The sequence below is a fragment of the Scylla paramamosain genome, chromosome 9 (assembly GCF_035594125.1).
Source record: "Scylla paramamosain isolate STU-SP2022 chromosome 9, ASM3559412v1, whole genome shotgun sequence".
NCBI classification, from domain to species: Eukaryota; Metazoa; Arthropoda; class Malacostraca; order Decapoda; family Portunidae; genus Scylla; species Scylla paramamosain.
In genome coordinates this window covers 11,553,299-11,567,413 of record NC_087159.1, presented here as the reverse complement: position 1 = coordinate 11,567,413, position 14,115 = coordinate 11,553,299, and the positions used below count along the sequence as shown (strand labels likewise).

At 50.2% G+C, this 14,115-nt stretch overlaps 1 protein-coding gene across 1 annotated transcript in view; it reads left to right on the top strand.

The window, feature by feature from the left end:
* Positions 1 to 14,115, top strand: part of LOC135103604 (A disintegrin and metalloproteinase with thrombospondin motifs like) — a 90,116-nt gene that overhangs the window by 65,830 nt on the left and 10,171 nt on the right. The window contains exons 5-11 of the mRNA XM_064010078.1: positions 452 to 541; positions 3,035 to 3,255; positions 3,500 to 3,627; positions 11,065 to 11,185; positions 12,371 to 12,500; positions 12,908 to 13,050; positions 13,832 to 13,884. Coding sequence (XP_063866148.1) covers positions 452 to 541; positions 3,035 to 3,255; positions 3,500 to 3,627; positions 11,065 to 11,185; positions 12,371 to 12,500; positions 12,908 to 13,050; positions 13,832 to 13,884 — 886 coding nt within the window. The remainder of the gene's footprint in view (positions 1 to 451; positions 542 to 3,034; positions 3,256 to 3,499; positions 3,628 to 11,064; positions 11,186 to 12,370; positions 12,501 to 12,907; positions 13,051 to 13,831; positions 13,885 to 14,115) is intronic.

Here is a 14,115-nt window from a genome sequence, read left to right as displayed (position 1 = left end):
TTGAGAGGTATCCTTGCAGATTAATAGAATCAACTTGAATGTTTCCTGACGACATAAACAGTGAGTCTCTATCAATATTTATGAATAAGAGGCTTCTATTAACTTATTGATTTATTACTAATATACTTGTTTACGTCCTGTTCCTATTTCAAAGCAGTACATTTTTGCTCTTTTCATGAAACCCACTTTTCTTCATCCCGTTGTTGAGATGCCTGTAACTCAAAAACAGTGACTCAGGCATAAGCCAAGAAAATCTCTACTTCCTTAACTCTTAAGAACTTAAAACTAAAGCATAAGGATTCAGTCTCGTCTCGTTTTTCTTTTCTATCCTCCTCCCTTGACCCTCCCTCGCCTCCTCCCAACACTTGTCCTCAGTCAAGATCAAGTAACCAACCTATGTATTCTTTAGACCGTATCCTCAATGAATGATGCCCTTTGTTGTCTGCCGCAGGTGGAGGACATGGGAATCCCGCACCAGGACGAGGACACCATGGCGGCCATCACCGTATCTCACCACCCCGACACCGGCGCCCTCCTGCTGGTGAGTGCCTCCGAGATTACCCGGGGCATCAGAGGGCGGTGAGGAGCGTGCCGCTGTTAGGTCAGGGCAACGTCGGTTAAGAAAGAGTTGGTGGCAGCAAAGTAGGAAATACTGGACAGGAAAGAGACAGTAGTGAGGTGAATAAGGACGTGGCGAAGTGGAGGAATGTATGAGATGAGTAGTTATGATATTCTAATGGGACGTGAGGTGGAGTTGAGAGAGCGTGGATGGCGCGGGTGAGTGTAGCTAGGCAAGACAAACAGAGGGATTGCGTGGAGGGCCATACGATTATGAAGGAAACAGTCATTTGAAGAAAATAGATTAATTTTTATCCGATTCTCCAAGTAGTAAAATGATGGAAGGAAGAAGATAACGCCTTGAGGAGAACACAGACAAGTGCAAGGTGAAGGTTAGGTGTTGTTTTCGGCGGACCTGTTGCGTCCCGGAGGTGATTGAGTCAGGTGAGCCTGCCGCGGCCACCGACGAGGCGCGTTAGGACTAGCCGGGACCTGGAGCCGCGGCGCCTCCTCTCCTCCTCTCCCCCGGTTTGTCTTCGATCTTATCTTTCTGTTTTTGGCATTCATGATATTTTTTACATCTCGCAAGAGTTTGGTCGATGGGCCGCGATATGATTTAGTTACAACACGTGATGGCGGGTGGTCACCTGTCCTCCGCAGATAATTAGTAAGGCCCGTGTGTGGCGGCGGGACCCCTCATCAGTATTCCTGAAGGCTCCTTCCCCCGCTGACCGCAGCCTCGCATCACGTGCCACTTGTTGCATTGTTTTTTTTGTGCACCGATGAACTCATTCCGTGCTCACAAAAGATTTTTTTTTTTTCGCTCTCTCCTTGTGTCTCATTATGCTGAACACAGTCACGAAAACATGCTCCGCAGACCTGCCTCTGCCACCTCTGCCGCCAGCCAGCCAGCCAGCCAGCCTCAGCACCCTGCACCGCCCTGCCACTCACTGCTCCACGCTGGGAAACTCCTCACGGGGAGTGCGTGCCCTGTGTTGGTGGCTCAGGAGGCTTGCCTTCACGCTTCACACACACACACACACACACACACACACACACACACACACACACACACACACAAACATACACACACTAGATCATCTTCGCCCCTCTGAGCCTGGAGTACGAGGTCCGGGGTGTCCCCAGCAACACCAGCACGAGGGGCACCCTACAGTTACCTTCCATTAGTATGGGCCGCGCATACCCCGAGTGCACAAGAGGGACTCCTCACACCTCCCTCTCCCTCCACTCAAACTTAGAATTACTGGCCTGAAATTACCCGCCACGCCGTCTGAAAATTACGCCTCGTGTCGACGATGCGCCTTCGAGAGAACCTGGATCCTCGGCGCGGGTTGGCGGGGCACCCACACCAGCCCGCCAGCAGCCCGCCACGCAGGCACTCACCGCCATCCCGTGATTGGCTGCTGAACTGGATACCGGCTGATACCGGTGTGCTGCCCTGTGCGATCGTGAACGTGGGTACAAGTTGTGCAAGGAGCAGGAGGAGCAGGGGTGGGTGTTGGGGAAGAGTGTAGGGAAGGACAGCGTAGGAAAGGGAGGTGCTTAGGGGAAGGGGAAAGAGACGTATACAGGTGAGAAGCAGGGCTGTAAGATGAAGCATGAGGCGAGGGAGAGGCGTAAGGGAGAAGGTGCCTGTGAGAGGAAGAATGGTCAACATGTCAGGGAACAAGACGCTCATGGAAGAAAAAATGACGAAGATGAGGAGGATAAAAAAAACTAGGAATGGAATCAGTAATGTTGCACAAGGGAATGGGATGAGCATAAAGTAAAAATAGAAAGGGTGAACATGAGGCTAAGAGATGGAGAAGCATCCCTTGCCCAGCCTCCATCTTCATCCTGCCCCTCACGCGGCCTCGTCCTTGCGTGGGCATCCTCGTAAAGCTGTCATCGTCCTCCGCCTTGCTGGTTTTCCGGAGTGTTTATGAGTTCAGCGTCCAGTGGCAGCAGCAGCGGTGGTGCACAACGAAGGTGGTGAAGGCGAGGCGCTGCTGGAAGAGGACTAGATATGTATAGTTGAGTTATTACATGGAAGTGGAAGAGTTCTTGTACTGCAGTGTGAGACATGGTGGTGATGCGGTGGCAGGACTAGTCTTAGAGTGTCCAGTATTATGTTAAGAATCACTATTTGTTATTGTTTCCATTGTGTCTGTGTGTGTTACTGTGGGAATAACAAATTGCAAAGTTCAGGCACATTTACAGAGCTGGATTACCAAGATCTGAGGCCGTACTTTTATATTACAATTATTCACAGTGTGTGTGGGGGATGTGCTGCATGGCGACAAGAGCCTCTCCTCTCCTGAACGGCTCACGGCCTCCTCCACTGCCTCTTTAGGGAACGACCTTTTTTTTACTATCTTGCCTTCTTTTTTCAAGGCTGAGAAGCAGGCCATAATTACACCATTATGGTTTTAGACTTATTGCTGTGTGTCTCACAACTCCTTCCTCCCCCCCCCAGGACGGCACGGTGGGGGAAGAGCTGGTGGTGCGATCCCTGCCCCCTTCCCTCTACCAGCGGGCGCAGCAGGAGGATGAGACCAACCTGAACCAGCTGTCCCCCGATGACGAGTTCTTCATGGACCAGGACCCCGGCGGTCTTGACGACCCGATGGTGTTCAGCGACGGACTCCCCGTGGCGGGCGACGGCAGCACGGGCTCCCTCCTCGACCTCCAGCAGCAGTGAGTCTTGTTCCCACCTCGCCCACCTGCCTGCCAGCACCTGCGTGTGATGGCTGGCTGGGCTGGCGAGACCTGTGTTTCTGGAGAGTGAAGGAACAGTGTGGCGGCTTTCCAGGACTCCTGAGGTGCTGGTGGCGCGCCTGGGAGCTGGGAACTTTGGCATTGATTATCTTGTTTTGATCTTGGCGTGTGTTTGTTGCTAACCTTTGTCTTTTCCTTCCCTCGTGGCTATCGCGTGACGCAGACAAGGCAACGACGTCAACAAGACGCTTCCCGACGGCCTCACGCTGCTGAGGCGGCGCCGCGAGAGTGAGTCTGAGGGATTCCACATCGTGTACAAGCGAGCCGTCCCCGCCACGGAAACTGACTATGGTGAGTCCTTTTTGTCCTGGGAAGAAGCGTTGTAGTTGTGCCTGCAGGACAGTGCAGCAGCGTAGCTCCATCTTCCATGCCACTGAAAGAGGAATGGAAGAGAGAGAGATGGGTGGTAATAGGTGGCGGGAGGCCTTGATGGGTCGCAGGAGGCCCCTCAGTTCTTTTCGTGACGATGCACCTCCACAGGAGTTTGTAAATAACGAAAATGAACTCACATGCGAACTCCTCCTAAAGAGATAAAACAAGGCGTTAAGCAGGAAATGAGGGAAGGCGGCGCTGTGGGTCACGGCTCCCAGGCGGCGCCACGAAGGGTACGAGCACACCTTGACGTCATGTTTGTTGATCACCGCTGACGTCAGGTTTTGTTGACTCCTCGTGACGCGGCGCTGACTTGTTATTATTTGAAATAGTGTCAGTCAAGCAGTTAAGAGCAAAAGGACATGGACAAAATAACAACCACAACCTGTCCGTGAAACTTTGGTAGGTAATTAGTGCAGGTGTTGGTGGTGGCGGCGGTGGCGGAGCGAGGGCGAGGGCGGCTGGGGTCATGAAGCGCAGGCGTGGGCCAGCATGGGTCCTCGTTAGCACCACTAAAGCCGAGTAAACACCTGCCGCGGGGACTTAGTTGTTGCTGGGGAAGACCTCACGGATCCCCGGGCGCCAGGCCTTGCGGTCTGCGGGGGGCGCCGTAACCCACGATATTGTGAACACTGGCGTGCCGGTACCTCGCAATGAGCTTAGTTACCAGGAGGGGGCGGGAAGGCGTCACATCGCGGCGACTGTTCCGGGTTCATGGCGTGGTAGTCATGCAGTGTGGGACGCAAAGGCTGCCGGGCACGATTACAGAAAAAATAAAACTGTAGACAGGATTTCCTGATTAGAAGCACCCGACCAGACACACAAAGGGGAAATAGTAAAACGTTATAAGATCCCAGAAAGCAATGCCTGTGCGCTATAATACTTTGTTAACGTTTGCGTTTAATGTTGCAGAAAACAATAAACTAAATAACCAACACAGGTACAATTAATGGTACTAATTGTATTTGAACACTTCTACACAAAATGTATTCAAAGACAATTAACATAAAAACTGTATGTGAAAAAGTTTTGAGTTTCTTTACCGATGAAAGGTATTTCATATTGCTAACTTTAATTAGGCCAAGAAAACTCGCCCGGGTGCTCATGGTACAACTTTTCAATGAAGCCTTCACCGCCGCAGAGGCAACGAAGCAAAGTAGGAGGAGGAGGAGGAGGAGGAGGTGGCTTGTTCTGCCGCCATGCCGCCGCCACACTGTAAGGCAACACTCGGCAGGACGTGATGAGTGACGCCCTCTGCGACTCCTGCAAAACTCATGGGAAGCTACACCTGTGTGTCTCCTGTCCTCTCCCTACCCTTGTGCACCTGTCCCTCGCCTCTGCCTCCCGCCCCGCGCTGCCCCCACCCCGCTGTGTCCCCGGGATTACGCTTCTTATTGATGTCTTCTCTGTAGTTCAATCTTGCGTCATCCGTTCTCTCTCTCTCTCTCTCTCTCTCTCTCTCTCTCTCTCTCTCTCTCTCTCTCTCTCTCTCTCTCTCTCTCTCTCGTACTCAGGAAACAAGATATTTAACCTCTGCATTTTTTACTTCCTTATTTTTAGAGGAAGCATTGTTGGATCAAACCAGACAAGTTTGCGAGAACTTGGAATTTCCGGGGCCGTCATTTCATTGGAGCTCCGTTGGATGATGACCTGAAGAGTACGTGGCTGCCTGCGTGGTGGGAAAATAGTCCAGCAAAGGTAGCACATTTATTGATCAGTGACTGGGGAGTGTGGGGAGTAAAAGTCAGTGAAGTCACCAGCCACCAGTTGAGTCTCTGCCGTCATGGGACCTCACAGGCGTCAGTCAGAGACAGTCAAAGGCGCGGGAACCTCTAGAAAATCAACTGAACCTGGTGGATGAGGCGGCGAGGCTCATCGGCTGGTCGAGGCAGACACGACTGCGCGCGTGGCTGAGCTGAATTTTTATGGAGGCGTTCATGGGTGAGACAGGAAGGCGCTCCCTGCCTGGAATCCGTCTCCCATCCATCCAGTTCTTTATATATTTGTTATTGCGACGCTTTTTTTTTTTTTATTCCTGAGTTCCTCGTGAAGTATCTAAGAAACCCTTGCTGGAAAAAAAAAAAAAATATATAAGGCTCCCGCAGTGACTCGCCAGACTGGGGATTAGACAGACACCCAAGAGTGCTCACCTGCACCACACAGACAAAGCCGCCGCTCCTCGCCGCCTTGCAGCAAATAAACCACTGCTGTGCCCTCCCAAGATGAAGTAGTCGGCTTTCGCACCCTGCCGCTCCTCCTCCTCCTCCTCCTCCTCCTCCTCCTCCTCTTCCTCCTCCTCCTCCTCCTCCTCGACCTCTTCTTTTCCGCCTGGGGCTCCTAGAAGTGGAATGAGGAAAGTTATGACGCTGGAGAATGCCAAAGCGGGGCGCTCAGGGAAGAAAACGCTCCCTTCAGGCCTCGGCGAGGGAGGCGGGCGGCGGGCGGCACCCTGACGGAGTCCCTGCCGAACCCTGAAGGCAGTCCTGGAGGTGCCTGCGGCGGCCTTTGTCCAGCGTGTTTGTTTCTCGGCTGATGGTCGATTGGGTGTCAGGGGTCGACGCCTCTTCGGGAATGTTGACGAGGCTTGAGAGTGAGGAAGCCCCGCGTAGTGAGAGGCTGAGGAGGCCCCGTCCCTTGCCCCTCCGCGCCCCGCCCGCCACCACCACCACCACCACCACCACCTTCAATATTATTCTTTTAAATTCGGCCTATACTTTATTTTTGTTACTTTTACCTTTGATTTTAGAGCTAGTATTATTTTCATGCAATTTTATTATCCGGCGCTATTTGACCTTAGTTGTTGCGGTGCCATGCAAGATTTTCTTTTGAATCACTTCAGTTCTTCTCCACCTTCATTACCTCACGTTTCACCGCCATCTCCGTCATCGCCCCCACCATCGCTGGCCCCGTCATGTCGATCAGGCGATTCATCTCAATGAAGGGCGTCAGTCATGTCATCGGCTGTCCTGAGTGACGCCCGACTTTGAGGTTCATAGTGTTTCACAATGAAGATTCGGCGGCTTACAAAGGTGGAATAAATGAGGAAAAGAGAGAGAGAGAGAGAGAGAGAGAGAGAGAGAGAGAGAGATGCTGAACAAAAGCGAAAAGGGACAAAATCGCAAAGGGAACGGCAACCTTGAGGATAAGTCTTGTGCAGAGCAGGAGGAAGACAGGAGGGAGACATAGGGACAGGAGGGAGGGAGATGGGGAGGGAGAGGGGAAGGGGGCGAGGGAAAGGTATGGTGGGCAAGTGATGGGACGACCAGCAGGGCGGCCCCGGGCGTTGGGAAGGCCAGACACTAACCAGACGGGGCCCAGGGAAAGGTTAGCCACCCACCCACTCGGTGAAAGTCTGCTAACCCCTGCACCGCCGCCAACACTCCTGACAGGCACCGCTACATGCACGCGACAGGCACCTCTCTGTTCCCTCCCAGCAAGCACCAGGCCGGCCACTCACTCAGCACTAGGCCAGCCACTCAGTAATTCCAGGTAGTATGTTAGTTTCATTCTAGTCAGTCAGTCAGTACTATTCCATTCAGTGAACATCATTTCAGCCATTCAATCAGCACCATTCCAGCCAGTCAGTCTGCACCATTTCAGTCGCTCAAACAACTCCATTCCTGTCCCTTAGATCCTTTCCAGCCACTTAGTCAGCACCACTCCAACTCTTCAACCTCAAAAGCCTAACTAATCAACACCAAGGATTACGGCCACTCTGCAAGCACCACTCCAGTTCACCAGCCAGTACCATTCCGGCCACTAACTGACCACCTCTGTAGACACTCAACATTCACCCCTGTGGCCACTTAGCCAGCACCACTGCAGCCCCTCTCAGGCGTCTTCTTACACCCACAAGACTTAATTACAGTTGCTCTTGACTTGCCAATTGCTACTCTGTCCGCCACACCACCACTGCAGGATCCCTTACTAAAAACACTGCTAGACTTTGCTTCCTCTCCATCCTTCCATCACCACAGCTACTTAACATGCAGTGGCCGGAGCGCTCATTACTTAATAACCACTAACCCTGCCAGTCTTTATCTAACAAGCACTAGTAACTTAAATGTTCATTACCATATTAGAGTTATGACGGCCATTTATTTGTACTCGATAAGCACACCCGTACTCACAACACCCACTAAACTCCAGCTGCTCTTGGCTAATCTTCCCTGTGCACTGCAGCCACTCACTCACCCATTACCATAACCTTGCACTATACCATCCACCTCACCCAGCCACGACTATAGTTAATTCAGGCTCACCCTTTACCCTCCCACAGTTCACCCTCCCATGCACCCTCCTTCCACCCCATTTCTCCCTCCCATCCTCCCTCCCTCCAGCTCCTTCTAATCTTCCCCCCTCGGAGCAAAAGTTAACCTTCCCCAACCACAAATCAAATACAAAGTTGATCACTGCATCGCCACCGACAGATACCATAGTCAGGCCGGCTCATATCCTCGCCTCACTCCGCGGGGAACGAGCGACTCTGGCCTTTAGGCAGAGGTGGGGTGGAGGCGAGCATTGGGAGTGGGGCGAGTGGCAGGCGCGGGACAGGCTGAAGGAGAAAGGGTTAAGGCGCTGGGGATGATGGAGGGTTTGGGGATGAGGCAGCGGGTTTGGCGGGGATGAATGAGCTACAGGCGAAGGGCAGCACGGTGGCGGCGGCGGCGACGGGAAAAGTAAATACTGGCATGCGGCGTATCAGAGAGAGAGAGAGAGAGAGAGAGAGAGAGAGAGAGAGAGAGAGAGAGAGAGAGATCCCCGAAGGCTGGACATAACTAGTAGTGGTGAGTGGTCTGAAATTCGATGTTTATTGATCTCCGCCTCACGACGACCACCAGCGGCACTCAGCGCGGCCTCCAGACCACTGGTGACTCTCCTGCCCCGTCACCAGCCCACCAACACGCCCTTCTTATGAGGCATCTCGCTACTGGAAAAGAAGAATAACATTTATACCTCAGTCTTCCTTTACCTCAAGGGGACCAAGGGAAACATAACCCGAACTCTAAATTCCTGCAGGAGGACAAGAGGAGTCCTGACGAAGGGAGATCCAGAGCAGTACAGGCCAGGACGCGGCTCTCCTGAAGTAGTAATCACGGAATGATGATTCAGATCAGTCTGTGAGCCGCAGTTACTAAACTTCCGCAACTCCTTCACAAAGACTGACTTTTGATGTTATTTTTCTATTCATTTTTTCTAGGTAGATTGAGGAAGTAACTAATATAAGGAAGGTAGATATTAAACTTATACCGGACACAAAAACTCGTAAGAAAGGTGTAGTACAATACATGACAAATAAAAGTCTGATGTCGTGGCCCAAGCAACTGATGCACTTGTTGATGTGTCTCACCAAGAAGAGATTATGTCTTGTGGGTGAGTTTGCGAGGCGTGAGGGGGAGGACTGACTGCCGGGGCCTGGAGGCGGTGGGCGTGGAGGCAGATGGTGGGGAAGCAAGCACACACACACACACACACACACACACACACACACACACACACACACACACACACACACACACACAGAGAGAGAGAGAGAGAGAGAGAGAGAGAGAGAGAGGGTGGGGGGGGGGGGTCGGTGAGCAGGCAGACACATCCTTTACATCCACAGCTCAAGGCCACAAAAGATTTTACTTCTGGTGTCAATGCTCTCGCCTACATACGAGTATTCTCCTCCACTCAGATATCCCCCTGCTTCTTCTGTTATCCTTCTTCCTTTTCCCTTTTCTTTTTTTTCCCCTCCTGCCTCTCATCCCAACTCTCCTTCTGCCGCCATTCTTCTCACAACCTCACCTCTATCACTCCTGGAGATGACAACACTAAACCTCATTGTAACGTGATTCTGAACAACCTCATAACCACACGCTGCCCTTTACTTACTACTCACCCTTGGGCACTCTCACATACCGGCCTGGTCTCCTCTCCAGCTGTACATTGAAGAGGTGTCAGGGGAGGAAGAGGGACATTGAAGGTAGTATGGCATTTTTTTTTCTTTTATTTCAGGAGATGGTACGGTATTCTGAAATTTCCGGCTTCTTCAGGTCGCGAGGTGTGAGTCGAGAAGATGTTAAAAGGGTTATCTTATCGAGGCTTCCTGACGGTCGACACTCCTCTCCCGTTAGCTCCGGCCTGGGGTACAGCAGGGAGGGTGGCCGTGGGGTGGAGGGAGGAAGGTCCAGGGGTGTCCAGTGGGGGTGTACGGGGTGGGGTGATTGGTTGTCATTAACACTGGGTGGAGAAAGGAAGCCTCTCTGTAATCACTGCTATTTCTGTCGGTGAGTCAGTCCGAGGCTTCGTGTTTTTTCTTTTCTTTTTTGAGTTTGTCCAGTTTCATTCAGTCGCCTCGGGTCCTTCATTATTCCAGTCCTGTTTTTTTTTTTTTTTTTTTTGTTCATTATTTTGTTATTTTGTGGTCTTGTATTACCAAACTTAATCACAGATGGTATGGTATTTGTTGGTTATCCCTCCAGTAGTCAGTAGGCGAGTTCCTTCTTTGTATATGGAGTGTAATCTTGTTTGATCACGACTGTTTCGGAGGCCAAGTGAATTTTCCATCTTGTACAGTCGTGGTCAGAAGACGACTAACCTGCCCCACTCACTGCCACGGTTTGCATCCTTTCTTACCCATTCCATTGAGGCTCTGAATAACAACATGAGTGTCTCTGGTTATATGAAATTTGTGTTTCTACTTACGTATCAATTTTTTTTTTTTTTTTTTAGTAACAGTAAGTTCTGATGATGCCTTAAAAGTCTCCCTTACCGTGCCCTTCTCTCAAATCACTGTGTAGGGAACCAGTAAGGAGGTGAAGAGATAAGAAGCTGAATAATAAAACAACCTCATATAAAGAAACACCACCACTAGACACACTTTATTGCAGCAGCTCCTCTTCCTCTTCATGGTCCTGGAGTGGGAGAGGGAGGAAGTCCGTCTGATAAAATAGTACATTATACACTCACAAATAGACTGATGTGATTCTCCTATCCACAGGGCGTAATAATAGAACAACCTCGTATAAACAAAACAGCACCACTAGGCACACTTTATTCTAACGCCTTCTCTTCCTCATTAACTGGGAGTGGAAGATGAAGAGGAGTTTGTCCGATAACCTGATACATCGCACACTCACAAATGGACTGAAATGTGATGATCTCCACGACCTCGTATTAAACACACACACCACCACTAAACACACTGTTATAGCGCCCCCTCCTCCTCATACCCTTTAACTGAAAGAGGAAGAAGTTTGTGAGATAACCTAGTATATACATTTTCCCCTGCTGCTTGAAGTGAAAGAGGGAGAAGCTTTTAAATTTCTCTGATAACCTGATACCTTTCCTGACGTGCCCTCCCCTCCGCAGCGTTCATGGAGCCAGACCACATCCCCACCCGCAGTCCAGACGCTCGCCCCAGACGCAAGAGGAACGCGCCCTACATTATCTACCCCGAGATCCTGGTGTTGGTGGATTACGACGGCTACCTGTGAGTGTCTGGGAAGGGCAGGGAGTGAGGGAGAGGGAGCGGGCGTGGCGAGGCGAGGCTTACCTGTCTCTTAATGATTTTGGAGATGCTTTTCTGCCTGTTTGTTTGTTTGTTTGTTTGTTTGTTTGTTTGCTTGTGGGGTTTGTTTTGTCTGGTTTGAGGTTGTGTATTGATGTTGTTGTTATATGTTTCCTCTTGTTCATTTGAATGTAGTTTTGATTTGTTTGTTTGTTTGTTTGTCTCTCCAGGTGTTGCGTGATGTTGTTGTTGATGTTTGATCTCTCCTCTCAGTCCTATGAATGTTATTTTGACTTGTTTTATTTCTATTCATGTTACTACTACTACTACTACTACTACTACTACTACTGCCCCTATTGAGAATTAGACAGAAAGTCGCTTCGGAGTAAATTACCACCAGCCGTTACACACTGAATAATTCATGACACTGATAACAACACATCACAATTAGGCTTATCTTTCTGTCACTGGAAATCCACATCTAGTCCTCACAGGCATGAAGAGATATAATTAATTAGACAGCCTTGCATTCCTTCTGTCCCTGAGACTAGGATACCAAACGTTAACGATTTAAAAGGACCCAGAAGATATCGCTCAAAACTCACCCTTTACACACTCATTCACGCGTTCTTCTCACATTATCCTTCTCACAGATATAAAGAAATACAGTTAATTAGACAGCCACCTCCTTCAGTCCCCAAGTATAGATTACCAGGCACTAACCTCACACTTCAAGGAGTAACGATGTAAGGATCCAGCCACATATCCTTTCCACATCATCTCCCCTTACAGACATGATGGGGTGTATTTAATTAGATAGCCATTCGTTCTTTCATTCCTTTAGTCTGGATTACCAAACAAATCTCACATTCTTTAACCCTTTGACTCCTACAGCTTTTCACCTAAATGTTACAGTCTTGTATAGATTTAAATGAGGGTTTTGAAACACCACACTCCCTGCGAAAGGCATAATCGAGTGTCAAGTAAAGTTTTTCTCAGTAATTGTTGCTTAATTTGTGTTTAGTAAAATTTCCTATAGTTTGCTAAGATGCAATTACATGCGCCATTAACAACCAAAAGATTAAAGAATAAAAACCCAATAAAACACATCTATATTGCACCATTCACGCATCCTTATCATCCTTCTCACACTCTCCTCCCCGGCAGGCTGCACGGACAGGACAACAGCCAGATCAAGAGTTACTACGTCTCCTTCTGGAACGGCGTCGACCTGAGGTACAAGCTGCTGAAGGGACCACGCGTCAAGATCTCCATCGCCGGCATCATCATCTCCAGGGTGCGTGTGCGTGTGGCGCGTGGAGGGAGAGGGAAGGGCGGGGAGGAGCTGGAAGGAGGGTGGAGCGGTGAGGGGCTTGGTGGAGAGTGGTGGTGGGTGAGGAATACCTGGAGAAAGTCTTAGATATGATCATGGAGTCCATTTGGTTGACTTGTAATGAAGGGAGAGCATAAAATAGGAGAATAATTGACTTGATTCACTTTAGTTATTGGCTCAAGGCAGACATGTTGCGTGTGGCCTTGACAGAAGATTTACAATGAAAAAAAATAGTAATAAGAGGAGCAAGGAGGGCCTATCAGTGCTGTGGCCTGCTGTACATTGGCGTCCTGTGATGAAGAGATGAGCGTTAGTGTTTTCCCTACCCGGGCGTCACAAAGCGTCACCGTGACCTCGCCTTCCCCACACAGAGCAGGGACGCCATGCCTTACCTGGAGAAGAACAGAGTGGGCCGCGACGCCATCGACTCCGCCAAGGCGCTCATCGACATGGGGAAGTACTTGTACCAGGAGCGACGCCTGCCCACCTACGACATTGCCTTCGCCATCACCAAGTACGTGGCGGAGGGGTGGAGAGGCAGCGGGAAGAGAAGAGGAGAGGGGGAGGGGAGGGGAAGAAGTGGGAGAGTTTTTGCTTGTCTATAATCATTTTTCTTATGTCAAATAATGCACGTATAACTGATGGTGAGAATACGTCAATAATGCTTCATAAAAGATCAGGGTCAGTCGAAAATATCTTTCGTTAATTTTTACTATTTATTTATTTATTGTAGTTCAAAGTATGCATGCCATAATTTTGTCTCACTTGCCAGCTTATATAATTACTCTATTAGGTAGAAGTATTGTTTGTGTTCATGTTTTGTGTAACTGTGAGGCGCGCAGGCAAAGCTAGTGAAGACTTGCAGTGTTGTGTCTGCGCCAGTTGTGTACTGGAGGCGCGGGGCACTCAGGTCACCTTGGGCCACCTGTGGTCCTGGCAGCCTTGGTTCACGTTATAGCGATCAGAAACCTTATTCCGTAAAACCTAAAGTCAGCTTAAAAGTCCGTCAGATCTCGCTCAGGCTTGTTCAATATCAGATATCAGTTATGCGATGGCTGCCCCCACAGGACGCGGGACGGTGACCTGAGTGGCTGAGGTGCCTGTGTGTCTGGTGTGTGGGTGAATCACAGCAAGCAGTTGTATTTAACATGTCAGAGTTTCAAAAAGGAAGTATGTGTGGAGGCAGCCGCGGCAGGCTGCTGCCCGCCGAGGCTGCTGTCCGGGAGGCGCTGCTGGTGACGCCTCGTCTTCCTTCCGTCTCTAAATTTGTGTACCCCATTAACGCCCTCACCCAGATACGACTTGTGTCGTCGTCGAAAGAGCGGACGGTGCACGACAGGCACGGCCGGTACGTTGTACACACACAGCCTGATACGCACACGTGCACACAAACACATCTGTACTGCACTTACACGAGTACGGTGAAGGACATACTGGTTGTGGCACACACGCCTGGTCCTAGTCTGGTAGTTACCGTCACGATGGTGTGCAAGGCATACATTTTCTCTCAGCCAATGGCAGGCCTCATTTTCTTTCACACTGCCGAGGTAAGTGCCGCTCCCCCCACCACCAGACAGAC